The following is a 19,542-nucleotide window of genomic DNA, read 5'->3' as shown; positions in this document are numbered from 1 at the left end:
GTTTTTTGAGTGTTTGTTGTGGTTGAAAAAATTGCCCCCATACTTTAGCGTTGTCGCTAACCCTAGCGCCGTCTAGCCATGGTGTAACTCCGGTTTGCCTGCATCAATTTTAGTTGTGTTTTTTGCTCCAACCAACCCTAGGTGACCATCAGGACAACGATTTAGGGGTAAAAAATGACTGGAATTCTCCTTTAATCCCTGATTTCTGATGTTTTATCAAATTCAATGACTGATGGATTAATTGAGTAGATGATAGGTACATTAAAGCAGAAGTAAGCGATCCGGTCGTTTTGGCTAATGCTGCGTTCCAGGCAGGCTTTTGAAACCGTAAATTCCAGCTTCAAGTCACGGCTTACGACTTTGTAGCGTTCCAGGCAACCCACTCGTGTTTCTCCGACCTGTTTTACCTGTGAAAGTCACTATAACGGCCACTCGTAACTTCTGACCCGTGAACTCGTACCAGATCGAACTGGTATGACTTCACAGGTCGGAAAAACACGAGTTACGGGTTGCCTTGAACGCACCATAACAGTCCTCGTCCCTACGTCACCACATTCAGGCGCATCCCTTGGCTGCACACACAGCCCTTCATGCCGTTCTCTCTCCTCATCGGATAAAACTTGTAGGATACAAGAAAAGTTTTCTCCTCGGCTCAGAGCAGAGCAGAGTGACTGACAGACCCGTGTTTCAGACCAAACACTCTATAGAAGTGATTGCTGTCGGAAGATAGAACTATTTAAGACTTAGATTAACACAAATATATCACTTACTTCTGCTTTAATAGATGATGAAAATGTGTGTGTGCATGTGTGTTACCTGTACAGAGCCTGTTGAGCAGTCCAAAGCCCGGCTGACAGGAGGTGCAGCGGTACGAGCCCTGGCTGTTCACACACTCCTGACCAGGACACAGCAGAGGGTCCTCACACTCATCCACGTCTGAAACACACACACACACAGATGTTTTAGCCACTGCCACCACGATCACCGTGTAAAACTGTTCAACACAACACACACTGTTATACACAGTAAGAAACTGCACTCTAGTGTAGTACAGGAGTGGAAGAATCACCAAGTATTTACTGCTCATCATTTTTTTGGCCACTTTAATAAATTTGAAGATTCACATTAATAAAACTAAAAATCATCAACAAATAAGGTACAATGCTGTATTCTAAGTTAAGATAAAACTTTGGAGGATCTGTGGGGAATACTGAATCTGCCCAACACTTTACCAGCAACAGTAAAGAGTTGAACACAGTAATGCATCAATTCAATTCTTTTTATTTGATAAAGAGGGACAATGTAGATTGATAAACATTTTAAAGATAAAATGTAAATGTACTCAATTCTGAATCTGAATTCTGAATCAATACTGAAATAGAAACAAGCAGGTTAAAGAAAACACAAGTATAAGTACAGTATTTAAAAACATGGGGCAGGTACCCCATCAACAATTAATATAATATGGTGCGATACAATACGATATGACACGATACGATGCAATACGATACAATACGATGCAATATACGATACGATGCGATGTGATGCGATGCGATACGATACAATATTATATAATATGATATATATATAATAATACCAGTAAACTTTTAAAAGTTAATTATATTTCTAAAGAGGAAATTTGAATATTTCAGCTGCAAAAAAAAAATACTTGTCTCTAAAAAGTTGTGAGTTACAAGTATCAATTAACATTAAATGGCAAAATACTCAGCTTAAGTAGTAAAGTAGTAATTATGTCAACATTCACTTGTATCACACACCTAATGGATATTGTAGTTTATCGATTATTGTGACAGTAAATATATTTATGATATACACTCGACTCTGTGCTGCCTTGAGTCTGTTCATCAGATGATCCAGTCTCAGTCTGGACCTGGTTTTGTGCAGTCGGTGCATCCTTACCTGTGCAGGTGTTGCCGGTGAGCCTGTAACCAAGGTGACAGACACACCGGTAGCTGCCGGGCACGTTAACGCAGCGGCCGTTTCTGCAGGAGGTCAGCTGACACTCATCAATGTCTGAGAGAGAGAGAGAGAGAGAGAGAGAGAGAGAGAGCTGCTGCTGTTATTGTGTGAAGCAGCACACACACAGTCTCAACACATGACAAACTAACAACAAGCCCACGTCACCTTGACAACCGGTCTGCTGGCTGTTGCCCCTGTATCCGGACGGACACACACATCTGTAGCTTCCCATGGCGTTCACACACTCCCCCACTGGACACACACCTGGAGACTGCACACACTCATTCACATCTACACACAGGCATTGACAGACACCAGTTAGTACTTTTTTATTTTCTCTCTGTGTTTATGAAAATGTGTGTGTGTGTGTGTGTATCTCACCTTGGCAGTGTGTGCGCTGAGAGTTGAGCTGGTATCCCTGATCACACACACAGCTGTGTTTTCCTCCTGGCTCATCCACACAGCGGCCACGCCCACACACACCTGGTCTGGTCTCACACACACCTCGCACTGCTGTGTACACACACACACACACACACACACGTGCAAAACACATCAGTCATTTCTCAGCTCAGGTGTAAATCCTTGGTATGAATGGACAGCAGGTGTGTGTGAGTGTTAAACACAGATGCAGACGTGGTTTTGGTGTTGAAACAGGTTTAGAAATGAGAAGCGGACTGGATGGAACATCTGTCCTCTCTGCTCCAGCTGTGTCTGGGTCTGCTGCTACTCACTCTGGACCCTGGTGGGTCTGCTGGTGGGCTCCACAGCCGGTCTGGACCCACGCTCGGGGCTGTGTGGCTGGGCCGGGACGGGGAGCGCGTCCCCTCTGGCCGGTGGCTGTGGTCTGGACACGGTGGAGGGACGGCCGCCCGCTGAGAGCAGAGAACACACAATTAAAATAATGACGAATGAAGTCAGATGACTGATCTGTGGCCGGTTTCCCCAATAACGTTCTTTCTTAGCGCACTAAGAAGAAGACTAGAAAGGTATTTCTGACCAAAGGTGTTGACCTTTCTACACCTGGTTCCCAAACTGTTCAGGAGCTTCCTCGAGAATGACTTTGCTGTGAATGACGTAAGGTGCGCTGCACTTCAGGCGGAGAGGTGCATGATAACAGCGTGTGCGTTCTTTGAAAATAAAACATCAATCGGATGCTTACATATCAACCACAACTCTTCTACAGTTGTTCAACTGGAGATGATGAGTGGTTTCCAAACTTTTGGCCTGACAAGTGTGGCTTCCAGCAGATAGAGGAGCTCCATGATTTGTTGCTCTGGGGAGGTGAAACTTTTTTTTAAATCGCATTTTCAGACATGGTGTCCAGCAGGCAGTTTTGTATTGTTTGGCCTCACAAGTTGCCACCGTGATGGCACATATATAGCCAACCTAATTAGACCCTAATTGTTGGCCATATTATAGATGACTATCACTAATCTTATTAGAATAACTAACCAAATGTAGGTTCGAGTAGGTTCGTTACCTTTAATTGTCGGTGCAAGCTGTTTTTAGATCGGCGGGGCAGAGTGTGAGCTCTGCACGGTGCGCTGTATTTCTGGCTTTCCCTCATCAAACTCATCAAATACACAATCCAACAACTCCAAAACGCTCTAGTGGACAAGTTGTGACCTGCACATTCACCACGCTATGAGATAATGACGGAAAGTTATGAGACAGAGTTGTTTTCAAGGGAAATGTGTAGCCGAAACTACATTTCAGACACGGCTGCTCGGCAGAGTGACTTCAAAAGTTACAGTAGTTCTGAATATTTGCTTCATGTGACGTAATGTTACATATTGATACAATATTATCTCATAGCGTGGTGAATGTGCAGGTCATAACTTGTCCACCAGAGCGTTTTGGAGTTGTTGGATTGTGTATTTAGTTTGATGAGGGAAACGTGGAAACACTATGAGCAGCTCACGTCTCTGCCCTGCTGATCTAACAGGGTTCCCGCGGGGTCTTAAAAAGACTTAAAAGCATTGAATTTATGAATTTGGAAATAATACCTTAAAAAGACTTGAAAAAGTCTTGAATTTTGATTTCTGGGTCTTAAAAGTTGTGCTGTATTTAACTTCTCCATATTGCATTTTTCGTCAAAAGTTTCATTTGTCAACCACGATTATTTTGGATCAATGTTCTTCTTGTTGACTTATGGATAGTGGAATAAATCTTGTACTGTGGAGTTTATATGGTATTATCATACAGTGAGATTTTGATATTATGATGCCTTATGATACTGCAATAAATATAATGTGCTTGTTATTGAGGTGTTGTAATATTGTGAGATTTTGATATTGTTACATCCCTAGCAGAGCACAAAGAGCAGAAAAATAGTGGGATGATACAGTTAGTTTACAGTAAACGCTCTGAAATTTGAGGATTTCACTTTTCTTTGCCGGTAGGGCAGTGAAATAGGTATTACATTTTTATATAAATGGTCTTAAAAAGGTCTTAAAAAGACTTGAATTTAACCTGAAGGAACCTGTAGGAACCCTGTCTAAAAACAGCTTGCACTGGCAATTAAAGTTAATGAACCTACTCCTAGGACTATAGGGATTATGGCGATAGGCGAATTTCCCAAAATGTTGAAATATCTCTTTTAGAAAAAGTCCAGGTTGAGAGCGACGTAGTGTTACGAAGGCTTTGGGAAACCAGTCCCAGATGATTGATATCCAATCAGATGATTGATATCTGATCAGTTCCACTGTTGAAAAGAGCTGCTCTCGGATCCTAAACAAAAACATTGTCTTTGTTATTTCAATTGTGTTATTTTATTTTACTTTTTATTTTCATTTATTGTTTTTTTTGTTATTTCATTTGATTGGTTATAATAGTTATCACTGCGTACTGTATTGTCTTGTCCTGTGTTGCTATATATGTTTGTTTTTCACCCCTGTCTTACACACTTTTACACTTGTATTGTTTATCACCTGCATTGCACTATAAATAAAATAAAAACAAAAATGTTGAGAGCGACGTAGTGTTACGAAGGCTTTGGGAAACCAGCTCCAGATGATTGATATCTGATCAGTTCCACTGTTGAAATGAGCTGCTCTCAGAGCCTCTGTTACCTTGACTCCCGGTGGACACTGGAGACTGTGGTCTTGGTTGTGTTGTGAGTGACGGGGCAGACTCAGCCGGGGTGGCAGGTCTGCCGGGGGTCTGTGGTTTGTCCTGGGTGCCGGTGGTGCCGGTGGCCCCGGGGTGAACCGGCCTGGCGGGAGAGCTGGCGGCTGGATGGGTCTGGGGCTGAGACGGTGGCTGGGGCTGAGACGGCGGCCGCGGTTGGGGTTGGGGCCGAGGCGGACCGGGCCTGGTCTGGACACCGCTGGCACCAGCTGATCCAGCGCCTGAACCTGCTGATCCAGCGCTCGCTCCGCCGGCCGTCGCGTCGGAGGAGGACGAGGGTTTGTGCTGAGACCTGGAGACTCCGCTGCTTCTGGATCCAGAGTCAAGACCTGAGGGTGGAGGAGGGAGGGGGATGAAGGTTTGGACGTGTAATTTTCATTTCATTTCGATTTATTTCATTCATGGTGTACATTCTCACATGGTTGCACATATTTATATAATGTACACATTTTCACCATGAATGAAAAGGAGCAGGGTGAAGAAAACTTATAGTACCTGCCCCTCTCTGTTGTTACAATTACATTGGCTTACTTCAACACCAATATTATTCTCTGTTTCAAAATATTAAGAATGATGAAACATAGTAATGACAAGAAAACAAACAAAATAACAGTAGACACCACTCATCTATCTATCTTTTCTTTTTGTTCCCTTCTTTTTCTCTTTCTCCTTCTTCTTTGTAGTAGATGCTTATCTTTTCTTTTTTAAACATTTTCTTAAAACAAACACACAGTATACGCTCCGGGCTGATCTGCTCTAACTACCCTGGTTCTCCTGGTTGTCCTGGGGCACCAGCGGGGCTCCTGCGCCCCCCAGCTGCTGGGTGACCCTCTGGTTGAACTGCAGGGCTGAAGCCGAGTAGTGATAACCAGGACCGGCCGGACAAATCTCCTTAAAGGCCACTGCAGGAGGAAACAGATGGAGAAGTGAGAGGGTATCAGTAATCACCTGAAACAAATACTGTTGTACAAAATACAAATCTGAATACTTCCATACTTACACTAACTATTTGGAGTATGTAAGCGTGTCACACTAGTATGTCAAAATGCAGTGTACTGAAATACCCGGGTCATTCCTATGTTCCCACATTTCTAACTTTTGTTGTCACTGAAAATGAGGCCCTATGTTCCCTCAGCCCTTTGGTCCCACCATTGGTTGGGTTTAGGCAATGAAGAAAGGAGTTGGTTAAGTTTAGTAAAAAAAGACCAGGTAGAGGCTAGACAGGCCAGATAGAGAGAGTCCAGAGGGAACCTAGGGCTGAGGGAACATAGGGCTGAGGGAACATAGGGCTGAGGGAACATAGGGCTGAGGGAACATAGGCGCGCTCCCGGTTAGCCCAGCTAATCTAAAATGTTTGTTCAACAATTCGTTTTATAGACTTCATAAACATCAGAGTAGTCGCAACGGTGATATAGTGACGTGAAAATGTGACATAAAGCTAAAACCTCGTCCGTGTTGTTCTCATTAAAATTACGTGATGATTATAAATAAAGTCATCACGGCCGATGTCTATCAACCAGTCTATGCTATCAACAATACAGTAACGGTGGAATGGAGTGTCATGGCGAAGTGGTGGATAATTAGGAACTCACTCATCTGATTTTCAGCAGGAGGTGTACTGTAAAGTGACTTTTAAACCATTGTTCCAGTTTGACCCCGTGAGGGTGTCAGTTTTGAGTTGTTCATTAAAAACTAGTTAGTCTGTTCGCTGCTCCAGGACTGGTCTGGAGAGGTCCATGGCCCTGCTTTGTGCTTTTTGTGTGTGCACAGTCTCTTGCCAGCATTACACCATCAGCTGGCCGGTACAGTACAGTAGGTTAGTGGGTTAGCTGTCCGCTTCACCAACCTGAACCGAAGTAAGGACACCTCTGGCAGTCAGGACCCCAGGCTTTGCCGACTCGACTGCAGCAGCAGATCTGCTTGGTGATGTTCCTGAGGATGGGCAGCGAGCAGGAGGACGGACCCTGACCGGAGCCCAGGACCCGGTGACACTGACCCTTCTTGTCCGATATCACACTCTGGGCTGAGGAGGACACACACACGGAGGAAGACAGGGGACGTGTTACTGGGAGGAAACCCCCCGGCGGAGCTCATCTGGGGGGCCGGACAGACTTGGAGCTAAAGGCGTCGGCAGAGAGCGACATGCAGGATCGACGCATGCTGTTCTCAGGTCCATTCAGGCTGAGATGGACCGAGACATTCAGACAGAGCAGCCTGGACGGAGACTCCACACAGATCAAGCAAGCTCAGACATTTGTAGTTAACAGGAACAGAAGTAGCTACACCTCATCAAAACACAAGTGAAGCTGATGTTTACGGCATGTTGTATTTCTATCAGAGGACAGTAGTGGACAGAGTGTAACTATCTGACTGGTGTTCATTCAGATTTCAATGTGATTTTCTCTCTGACTGTGTGTTCCCTGACAGCACAGACCCTCTGGAACTAACTCTAGACAAAAACAGATGTGAGGAAACCACAAAGAGACAAAAAACAACTACAAAGAGACAAAAAACAACTACAAAGAGACAAAAAACAATCACAAAGAGACAAAAAGACAATGAAAGGGACAAAGACAATTGCAATGAGACAAAAAAAACAACCACAAAGAGACAAAAACAACCACAAAGAGACAAAAACAATCGCAACAAGACAAAAAACAACTACAAAGAGACAAAAAGACAACCACAAAGAGACAAAAAACAACTACAAAGAGACAAAAAACAATCACAAAGAGACAAAAAACAATCACAAAGAGACAAAAAACAACTACAAAGAGACAGAAAACCACTACACGGGGCAAAAACAACCACAAAGAGACAAAAAACAACCACAAAGAGACAAAAAACCACTACAAAGAGACAAAAACAACCACAAAGAGACAAAAAACAACCACAAAGAGACAAAAAACAACTACAAAGAGACAAAAAACAACTACAAAGAGACAAAAACAACCACAAAGAGAAAAGAAACAACCACAAAGAGACAAAAAACAATTGTAACAAGACAAACAAACAACCACAAAGAGACAAAAAACAACCACAAAGAGACAAAAAACAATCACAAAGAGACTCAAAATTACCACAGAGGGAAAAAAACAACCAAACGTCTCAAATCAACCACAAAGTGATACAAAGAAGCTTTGTACACAACATGACCACAGGAGCTACAAACCCACTACAGAGACATTCAAGACAACACAACCTCAAAGAGACAACACACCTACAGAAGACACACACTGACCACAAGGAGGCACAAAGCATCCACAAAGAAACATGCAGATACACACATCTGAAGAAACAGATTGAGCAGCAGGGGCGGGGCCTCGAGACTGTGTTCTAATCTGTCCATGGTAGCACTGGGACGAGAGCACAACAGTTCAACACCCGGGTCAGTTACACAACAGTTTCTAGAAAGATTTTATTAAAAAAACTAAACAACACTGAGGAAATCTGTTTTATTGCTTAACATTCCAGCATCTTTCCCTCATTTCTATTGATTCAACAAACACTGCAGTGTGTTGCTGGGTATTTTGACTCACACAGACAATCTGTGGTCAACACTGACAATGTGCCAGAGGCTAAAATAACACAGAGCGGCATCTTAAAGATCACCTGTAACCACACACACCTGGCCAGCTGTGAGGTCATAGTGCACCGACACATCTGCATCACATCAGCCAGACATGAAGGTAAGGAAGTCTGTTAATAAGGTACAGTATGTCGTCGACAGAACAAAGACAGACACGGAGAGATTGTCAAACATCACGACTGAGGACAAACGCAGCCAGACAGCCAACACAGCGTCAGGTCCCATCAGGAGGAGTGGAGCAGCTGTCCCCTAGAAATTACATTTATATACCACTTTGATTTGCTCTGTTTCCATTATGATCATTACAGCACTGTTTCAGTGGGGTCGCCTGAAATGTCTAATTGATAAAAAAAAAAATTACTTATACTTTTTTAAACTAATTATTATTCTTTTTAAAATTATGATTTAAAATACCACACACAATCTTAAAGGGATAGTAGCATTTTTTTTAAAAGTGGGGTTGTATGATCTACAAATAGCCCCTAAGTACTTTAATTGCAGTAGAAGACTCTCTGCACTCCTCCCGTTAGCAACGCCAGCCCATAATAGCCCTGCCCAGAGATTTACAACATACAGTGTTGTGAACAGACCCAAAGAAACGGCCTATTTTCACGGCCTAAAAGAGGTTTTACCTGAAAAAAAATACACAGTTCCATTGTTCACTATAATATAATTTTTTCCAGCCCTTCAAAGTGCAGGAAAAACACAGTTTTTATTTGGACCTAACAATGGAACTGTGTATTTTTTTCAGGTAAAACCTCTTTTAGGCCGTGAAAATAGGCCATTTCTTTGGGTCTGTTCACAACACTGTATATTGTAAATCTCTGGGCAGGGCTATTATGGGCTGGCGTTGCTAACGGGAGGAGTGCAGAGAGTCTTCTACTGCAATTAAAGTACTTAGGGGCTATTTGTAGATCATACAACCCTACTTTTTAAAAAAAATGCTACTATCCCTTTAATCAACTGTATTCTATCGAGTTTAAATGCAGCATATACAAATATCTGAGGTGGTGCATCTTGATTGACGGCTGCGATCACGTGACTGCAGTTGCAGGGGTCGCCAGAAATAAATTTGTGATGTCAAAATGGGGCGACAAGCCAAAAATGGTTGGGAACCACTGCGTTACAGTACAGTAGGCCTACCATGACATTTTACACACACTTACATGTGAGCCTCATAAAAGCTTTTACATTGGAAACCCTGTGCTGCATGGGGGAGGAACACTTATATGAATCCATCTAACAGCATGTTTCGTTAGCTTCACTTCAGGAGCAAAGTCAATCCGTGGAAATATCCCATGCCGGCTGAAGCTTTGACCTGTAAACTCACGTCATTGGCCGAGCAATGAGCGAATGGAAGAAGTCATCAGAGCTTATTAACTGGTACCTTACATCTTGTTTGTTTAAAACCATAATGTAAATTTGTGACAGTTTTACTGGCGGTTGGACCAAGGAGCATGTCTTTGGCTGTTGACTGCATGGCCCCCAGTCTGGAAACAGAAGGCACATTACCCTGTGTGTAAGGCTGTCAACTGACATTTATACACAATGTTTGTTTTTCTTTACACTTCTGTGCAGCACAAAACTGTTGCACTTCACTCCCTGGAAAAAAAAGAAAAGAAAAAAAAAGCCCAACCAAGCATAATTCAAGCAGGTGGTATATAAATGTATAGTCTAGGAGAACAGCAAACTTACACAAACACATACCTGACAGCCAGAGACCCAACACACACGCACACACATGACACAACCCCTCCACTCCACAGCAGCTCCAGACAGTTTGGAAGTGGCACAGACGAGACATGAGTCAGACTTGAGCTTTGATTAATTAGAGCGTTGTCATTGGTTACCAGGCAGACCAGCATCCTGCAGCAGACCCACACCTCCTCAGTGAATGCCAGTCAGAATAAGCAGATCACCAGTCAGGCTTCAGAAAAACCATCTGAGCACCAACGTCCACTGAGTTGTAGCTACTGACTCTGACAGAACAAAGAGCCCACTGACCGTCCGTCCGTCGCTGGAGCGTCTGCTGACTTCCAGACTAACAAAGACGCCCACTGATGTTTGAGATGCACAGACGTCTTCTACTGACCTTTACTTTGATAAGTATTAAAGGGGCAGTCCAACTATCAGGGCCGTTGCTAGGAATTCTGGGCCCCCTGAAAGAATACTAAAGTGGGCCCCTGCCCCCTGACTTTTCCACTTTTTTTCTTAGACTACGTACGTATTATCATTTTTTATTCAGCCTTTTATTTAGTTTTGCAGCATTACTATGAGTATTAGTCAAGGTCTTATGCAGAACAATTCAGTCATAAAGATTAGACTACTGGGGTTTTTGTGGGCCTATAGTCTACTTGCCAGCCCATAGGGCCCCATTGTGAACCCGGAAATGTTGAGTACCCCAAAGTTTTATGTTAGAAATATATAGTATGGGTCCCCAGTATTCAGAAACTGCCGGATGCTAACTTATATATATTGGGCAATTAGCATAACAGACATAATTAGCATAAATTAGCATAATTGCCTATATGGGCAATATTTCAACAAAATTGACTTGGCTGATCTGGGCAATATTAAAAATCAAAATCGGCCCACTGGCGGTTAAAATCTGGTCACTTCCGGTTTAGACAGCCATTTTGAATTTTGAAAATGTCAGAAATGGATTCAGCATCATCAATAACCCCTAAAACCACTCCAATATTGCCCAGAGTCAATTTTGTTGAAATATTGCCCATATAGGCAATTATGCTAATTTATATGCTAATTGTGTCAATTGTGCTAATTGCCCAATATATATAAGTTAGCATCCAGCAGTTTCTGAATACTGGGGACCCATACTATCTATTTCTAACATAAAACTTTGGGGTACTCAACATTTCCGGGTACTCATTGTTGGCAAGTAGACTATACCGGTCGCTGGGCCTCTAGAATTATCATCACCTTACAACGGCCCGGCCAACTATTTTACGCATGTTGTGTTGGCGAAATATGGACGGTTATCGCTGTGTTGGGTTCAGCTTTAAGTTATTTTGTATCTGTTTACAGTGGTCACATCACTGTTCTCACATTTAGCACTGAATGCAACCACAAACTTCCTGCTGCTGCTCCTTCACATTAAAAGTATTCTATTAGCACAGGTTTTTTGTTTTTGTTTTTTTGTGAAGCAGCCACAGTGACAGACCATAGGTCGTTTTTGTACAGCAGCTTATTATGACCCACAGTTACATTTTGTTGCTAGGTGCCATCTAGTGGTCCTGGTAGTTATAACAGGAGCAAAGGGACAAAGGCAGTGACGCAGTACGAAGAGACAAAGTTCATATCAGGAGTAAGAAAACATTTATACAATAAAATACAGTACTGAAATATTTTATGAAATGATTCTATCGATTGTTTGAAGCGCTGTATCAATATTTATCAACATTTTACATCAGCGTGAACCATGAATATAGACTCCAGTGGTTCTCAACCTTTTTCTTAAGGGACCCATATTGTTACCATTGAAAACTTTGGTGACCCCCACCAAATTAATTAAACAAGTTGATGTATCAGCCAATGCTAAACTGAAATATTGTGTTTGGATTTTTTATTAATTCAATCACTCAGCTCATACTCGCTACAGATGATGACCTTCCCTGCATAACTTTATAGGAAGATCAGCAGTTTTATTCTTTTTTTTTGCTGCTAGCTTAGCTTTTTGATCAATTATAAATGTATTAACTTCTGTAACCAAAAATCATATTATCAGTAGTATTTGTTGTGACTGATATTGCTCTGCTGTATATTATGTATTTAATGTTTTAAAACTGTTGATATTCAATCATCTATTGATATAGGCCTATAATTTATTTGTTTATCTATTTAAATACACGAATAAATGTTTAGTGGCCCTTGAATTTAGTTGATTTTGTCACATATATGAATTAAATGCTTAGCCTACTCATTTATTTAACATTTTAATTACATTAAAATGATTAAACCCCTTCAAATCAAGAGGGCTTCGTGACCCCCCCTGGATCTTTGGCGCCCCCCAGGTTGGGAACCACTGGTATAGACACTCTGCACTCTGATGTGGATCTGCACTACAGCATGCAGTTTAGGAAACAAGCTAAATCACCGTCTTTTCCTGAACATTACAGTCCCAACATTGTGGCTGTTATTATAGTAACCATGGTGACAGAGGTAGGTATGCTACCGTTACTACAGTCTGTGTGTTTATTATTGTAACCATGACAATGAAGGTCTGGTCCGCCTGCCACCACAGGGGAGCCTTTGAGGGGGAACTGGTGTGGCTCGTATAAGGAGGCGGAGCAAAGGGGAAATGTTCTGGAAACGTACCAGTTGTTGTTATACTGGGGTGAAAATGTCACTGATATTACTGCACTGCAGCAGATTGATGCAAAAACATAAAGTTGGTGTTTTTGTTTTGTTTTTTACTGCACATTTGAGACACTGCAGCTCAGATGGATTGAGGAAGTCCTGGTCTGGAGTCTGCATTATTCCCCATTTCATTCCCAAGCCGGCGGCTGCGTGTACGTGTGTGTGTGTTACTTACAGATGCAGATTCCATGTGAGGCGTCGAGGATGAACCCCGCCCTACACACACAGCTATAGCTCCCCCTGGTGTTCACACAGATGCCGTTCTCACACAGCCCCGGCTGGAGGCACTCATTCACATCTACACACACAGTTACACACACATACACACAAACACACAAACAACAGCCAACTGTGTAAGAAAAATCACACTTTATTCTAAAACGTGTGTGTGAGAGAGGAAAGAGGTGAGATTGGTTTGATCCAGCATTTAGTTTACATGTAAAATAGCTTATTATCCCAAGGAAATTTAAATCAAACGCAACTGGACTTGGTTATTTGTCTTGGAAGACAAGTTGTTAGTTCATGTTTGCATGCGAACATGAACTAACAAGAGATAACTATGACCTGGACAAATGAGAATATTCACAGGCTTAAAATAGCTTATTAATATTTGGAATAAAGCAAAGTCAGCGCAGTTTCTGAGAATGATTTCATTTGCCCAACGAGAAATGATATGTGTGTCCAGATTAGATCTGAGGAAATACTCAGTTTCAACAGTGAGCTGTGATCTAAGTGAAGAAGAAATAGACTTTGTTGTGTGTCCTTTTGTATTTTGGCACAACAAGGAGGTCGTGCAATAAAAAAACAACACATGATCAGGTCAGAGTATAAACACTGAAACAACTCATATTATCGTGTGTCATGCAACCCCTCACTTTAAAAGGCACGTCATAAAATAAAAACCCATTCATTCAGTCACAACATACACACAGACACATCGACGTGGGCAAACAAATCTGCTCACAGATGTATGTGTGAACAATGTGACACACACACACACAACATTAGCTACAGACGTGTGCTGCAGCTGTGTGATCAAATAGATTTCAGGTTTTTGGAGATTCCCAGTTCTGTGCTGGTCACCACATTAAATATATACTGTACATATTCATACATATTAAATACTATTCAGTCAGTAAAACAACACATAATGATGGCGATGACAAAAACAATCTGACCTAAAGAGAAGGTTAACACAGAAATCATTTCTCAACAACATCAGAGTTTTGTGTTTGTGTGTTTGAGTGTTTGTGTGCATGCGTGCGCGTGATACACTCACCAACACACTGCGTTCCATTGGCTCGCTCAAAACCAACAGGACAGCTACTGTTGTTCTCGGCTGCAGGAGACACAGAGAGAAGAGATTATTAACTTTACATCATTTAGTTTAGTTTAGTTTATTTAATTGCACCATAAGAAATGAGGACAATTACAAAAACAGAAATGAAACAAGAATAGTAAGTGCAGGACAGGTTAAAAACCCTTTTTGGGCTCATAAACACTTCCCCAAAAATATGCAAACATTCAAAAATAATTTACCAACAATAATAATAAAGAACCTTCTTATTCTCTATCTTCACATCTCATCCCATAAGAACCACTGCAGTGAAAGGTTGTGTGTCTCTTGACGACCTTTGACCTCTGACCTCATTAACATCTAACGTTATGACGAACAGGAGGAAACAGTGCGTTTGGTGTGAATTATTTTTAGTGGCAGAGATGAACTCACATTTGGTTCTGTAGCAGCAACAGTAACTGGACATTCGAGCAGTTTGTCAGTGTTTTCAGTGTGTGGTCGTTCCTGGCAGCACGTGTCTTCACAGAGCGGTGCCACAGGTTTCTGTCTCCCAGGAGGAAGTAGCTGTAGCACGACGTACAATCTTAGTAACGGGTTTAAGAAATGACCGGGAATATTTACTTATCATCTTGAAAATACATTTAATAGATGTTTCCATGTACCCATAGGTACACCTGGTTGAGAACCACTGTTCTCAGTACTTAGTTGGAACAACACAGCAGTGTATGGAGACATTAAAGGGATAGTAGTATTTTTTTTAAAGTGGGGTTGTATGATCTACAAATAGCCCCTAAGTACTTTAATTGCAGTAGAAGACTCTCTGCACTCCTCCCGTTAGCAACGCCAGCCCATAATAGCCCTGCCCAGAGATTTACAACATACAGTGTTGTGAACAGACCCAAAGAAACGGCCTATTTTCACGGCTTAAAAGAGGTTTTACCTGAAAAAAATACACAGTTCCATTGTTCGCTATAATATAATTTTTTCCAGCCCCTCAAAGTGCAGGAAAAACACAGTTTTTATTTGGACCTAACCAACTGCTGATGGACGGGCGCTAACCCTGGGCGGAGGGATACGTGAGCTGGCGTTGCTAACGGGAGGAGTAAAGTAAAGTAAAGTAAAGTACTTAGGGGCTATTTGTAGATCATACAACCCCACTTTAAAAAAAATGCTACTATCCCTTTAACTTCATTGTGGTTCATGGTGATTAACATTAACATTCATAAATTTGCCAGTAAAACTTCAGTTCAGGGATTTGCAGAGGCTAAATAAAATAAAACACTGCGTTGGAACAGAGAACTGTGGACCACTCCCATCACCTACTGCATTTGACTCTCGCCCAGAATAAAAAAAAAAGGGCACATTCAGTGGGCGCCTGACATCCCAAAACAGGATACACAACTTACTAGTGTAAGGTGGGACAGTGGTTGGTAGGAGCCACACATGTCATAGCAGACCTAATTGCCAAACTTTAAAAATTATGTTGCAAATTATGATGCAAAGTTGACATTATTATTTGAGATGTTCCTTGTTTTGAGAACTTGACATAATTTTTAAAGTTTGTCCATTAAGTCTGCTATGACAGTTTAAATTGTCTTTATGTCAAGTTGTCAGAACAAAAACATCTCAAACAATGTCAACTTTGCATTAAAAGTGTCATAACTTACCGAATGACATTTAACCACAGCTGTCAGAAGTATTCATTGATGTTTATGACAGTGTTATGTCAATCTGATGAATACCTATTCAAGTAAAGTGTTACCGGGGTTTTCTATGGAGTTTTTGCTCAGTGGATGTGAGGGTCTAAGGACAGAGGACGTTGTTATGATGGGATGTGAAGCCCTTTGAGACAAACTGTTTGTAAAAACCGGCTATACAAATAAAATTGCCTTGTCTTGCCTTGGTAATGATGAAGGAACATGTCACAGCTTTTTAGAAACGGTGCAGCTCTGTGGCTCAGAGGAGCCCGACGGAGCACACACACACACACACACACACACACACACACACACACACACACCAACAGTGCCAGACATTCAGACTGGTTTTGGACCAGTTTAGATTTATTGATCAGAAGAATCTTTAAAACTTTATGATTCACCTTTAAAAAGGACAAAAAACAACAACAACGGCTCAATAAAACCTGGTTCTCCCTCTGTTCATGAAGACATAATCCAGCTGTGTGTGTGTGTGTGTGTGTGTGTGTGTGTGTGTGTGTGTGTGTGTGTGTGTGTGTGTGTGTGTGTGGCTTTAAAGGCAGGATTGCATCATTCTCTCTGATTTGAGAGACTGATGTGAAGCTGGACGCCAGCAAGTGTGCTAACACAACTCCCCGTGTGTCTGTGCGCACACGTGCAGATGTTCAGTGTGTGAGTGTGCGCGTGTGTGTGTGTGTGCATTTGTGTGTGTGTGTGTGTGTGTGTGTATTAAAGGGCCACGCTCCCAAGAGCTACATTCCTTTACTGTTAGTCAGTTCTCTACACAAACATGGTGGAAGCATCATTACTGTGTGTGTGTGTGTGCGATAATGTCAGATAGTTATATAAGCAGCTTCTGGTGGAATATTACCAAAATATTTCAGTCATAAAGTATCAGCCTTTCACAGGGAGAGAGGGAGAGAGCTCTTTCTCTGGCAGGACATCAGTATCAGAGGTATTTTTGGACTTTTTTCGACTCTGTCCAGGAAAACAAACCTGTAACTCTTTGAACAAACTAAAGAGTTCGGTGTGAGCGGCTGATGGATGTGACACAAGCAGCATCTGCTACAGTCCAGCCGCTCAAAGCTGATGGGATCTCACCACCGCCATGTGTCTGCTCTGTTTTAATCACTTCAATACACACACAGAAACTAATGAGTCATGACCAACCGCTGGTCGCTGTCAGGCTCTGGCTCAGTAACACAAAGTCCAGTGATGGGAGGTTCTCTGTCCACTGTGACTCTGCCTATGATACGACTGACATGACTACTGTTACTGTATGATCCCGTCTACATCTGTTTTCAGTGATCGGGTTGCAATCGGACAGTGGTTGACCACATGAAAGTACAAGTGTAAGATAGTGTTGTTTTTGGCGGCCTGTTTTAAATTTAGTTTTAGTCTAGTCCAGGCTTCTCCAACACGTCGCTCGCAAGCTACCCGTAGCTCGCGGCGCCTTTCCCAGTAGCTCGCGAGGATTAACAGCAACATTTGAAAACTTGATTAGTCACTCGGCAAACCTGCACCTATATCCAGGATTTTCCCTGCCTATGGCGCCGCCTTGGTTGAAGCGTGTGCACGCATAGGGCCATAGAGATGTAACGTGTATGTGCCTCATGTGTGCTCACAACCAAAGCGACGCTGTAGCGGGCGGCACACAGAGGAAAGATCTCAAATTTTTGGGAGGCAGCAAGCGCACCGCATGTCATGTGATAAGAACCCCCCCCACCACCGCCGCTCACTTTCCCCTTCACACACGCACACAGCAGGCAGCAGTTGTAGACTAGTGCATAACAATATTGTCGCTACAGTAGCCTACGCATTAATGTTGGCCATCTTTATTAGCCATTAACGTTATCAGGCAGGGAGACCAAACGTCCTCTTTTGCCCGAGAGGGATTTCTCTCTCTCTTTTTTTTTTAATCCCTGTGGTATCGAATATGGTATCGAGTATCGAATATTTTCCTGAGTGTCGGTATCGAGTTGAAAATTTTTGTATTGTGACAACCCAGAGGAGGTGTGGTGGTCTTGCTCCGATCTATATGTCAGACCTTGTTAACACGTATGTACCTGTACGACCTTTGCGCTCCCAGGCGAGCGATTATCTGAGTGTCCCAAAGGTGAATAAAAAAACAGCAGGTGAGCGGGCTTTTTCCTTCCGCTCACCTACTTTGTGGAACAGCCTTCCCTTGGACATCAGGCAGTCATGTTCAGTTGAGGTGTTTAAAGCCAAGCTTAAGACCCACTTGTATACTGTCACGTATGAGTGGGTGTTTTTGCCTTTTCTTTCATTCTTGTTTGAATTGTTGTTTTATTGTTGTGTCTGTTTTCACATGTTTTTAAATGTTCTGTAACTGTACAGCACTTTGATGGAAAGTTCTCTATAAATAAAATTATTATTATTATTATTATTATTATTAAACTAGCCTGGTGGACAGCAGCAGTCAGCACCAGAAGCTATGGAGAACGTTGTGGATACTCGTGGATGACGGCTTCTTCCACCGCTTTGAGAAGCCAAAAAGAGTGCGTACAACAGCCCAACTTCATGGATGGCTACCATCTTCTCTTCTTCTTCAACTATTTATTTTCTTTTACCCGCGCAAATATGTGATTGGATCTCAATCGGATCTCAATGTGGACACTGGAGACGTATATTGATGCCAGGTGTAAATGCTATCTGGCCAAACTGTATCCAGATGACTCATGTTACTGCTGTAAACAGAGTCTATGTGTCTTTAATCAGAGATGATACCAACAATGAATTGAAGAATGTTGAATCAGTGCTGAATGAAGAGGCAGCATCATGAGACCAAAGAGAATAAAACGCTGAGTCACTGAACAGAGATGTGTGTTATCATTACTGTGCATGTTTTTAAATTGTACAGCACTTTGATGGAAAGTGCTCTTTAAATAAAACTGTTTTAATTTGTATTCTTCTTATTATTGTTATTGTTGTTGTTATTAATAAATGCCTCCTACTCTGCAAAGGCGCTACATAATACTGTACAGTACTATACCTTTTGTAGTGTGTGTGTGTGTGTATATATACTGTACCTATACTATCAGGACAGAGGACACAGTCGGAGATCCCCCAGCCTTTCCCGATTCCTCTGCAGCACGTCTCCCTGCTCCTCAGTCCAGGCAGAGGAGAGCTGCACTACACACACACACACACACACACACACACACATGCATACACACAGATGTTTCTTGTTAATACACTCAACATACAGGAGTAATGGGGGGTTTATAACACAGCTGCATTTAGAACAGATTCCACTGACGGTCCTTTCTGCCAACACACAGGACAAATAGAGGATGAGCTTTCTCCCACACACCTAGGAGGGAGACACGCTGAAAAACTGAAGAACTGAAATAGTTATTTGGGGCCGGGAGTCGGCAGCTGTAGAAAGAATCTAGATCATTATTTTGTGACATGAATATTGTTAATTCATCAATTCTAATCAATGGAAG

At 42.2% G+C, this 19,542-nt stretch overlaps 1 protein-coding gene across 1 annotated transcript in view; it reads right to left on the bottom strand.

Annotated features, from left to right (window-relative positions):
* ltbp4 (latent transforming growth factor beta binding protein 4) overlaps positions 1-19,542 on the bottom strand; it is a 104,481-nt gene that overhangs the window by 32,376 nt on the left and 52,563 nt on the right. The window contains exons 9-19 of the mRNA XM_085796719.1: positions 19,123-19,225; positions 14,358-14,417; positions 13,254-13,376; positions 6,959-7,135; positions 5,877-6,014; positions 5,055-5,441; positions 2,715-2,855; positions 2,362-2,493; positions 2,146-2,271; positions 1,921-2,034; positions 817-936 (exon numbers count right to left, since the gene is read on the bottom strand). Coding sequence (XP_085652845.1) covers positions 817-936; positions 1,921-2,034; positions 2,146-2,271; positions 2,362-2,493; positions 2,715-2,855; positions 5,055-5,441; positions 5,877-6,014; positions 6,959-7,135; positions 13,254-13,376; positions 14,358-14,417; positions 19,123-19,225 — 1,621 coding nt within the window. The remainder of the gene's footprint in view (positions 1-816; positions 937-1,920; positions 2,035-2,145; positions 2,272-2,361; positions 2,494-2,714; positions 2,856-5,054; positions 5,442-5,876; positions 6,015-6,958; positions 7,136-13,253; positions 13,377-14,357; positions 14,418-19,122; positions 19,226-19,542) is intronic.

This window comes from Trachurus japonicus, chromosome 13, assembly GCF_045865225.1.
Source record: "Trachurus japonicus isolate A0001 chromosome 13, Traja_1.0".
NCBI lineage: Eukaryota > Metazoa > Chordata > Actinopteri > Carangiformes > Carangidae > Trachurus > Trachurus japonicus.
This window is presented reverse-complemented; position numbering and strand designations above follow the sequence as displayed.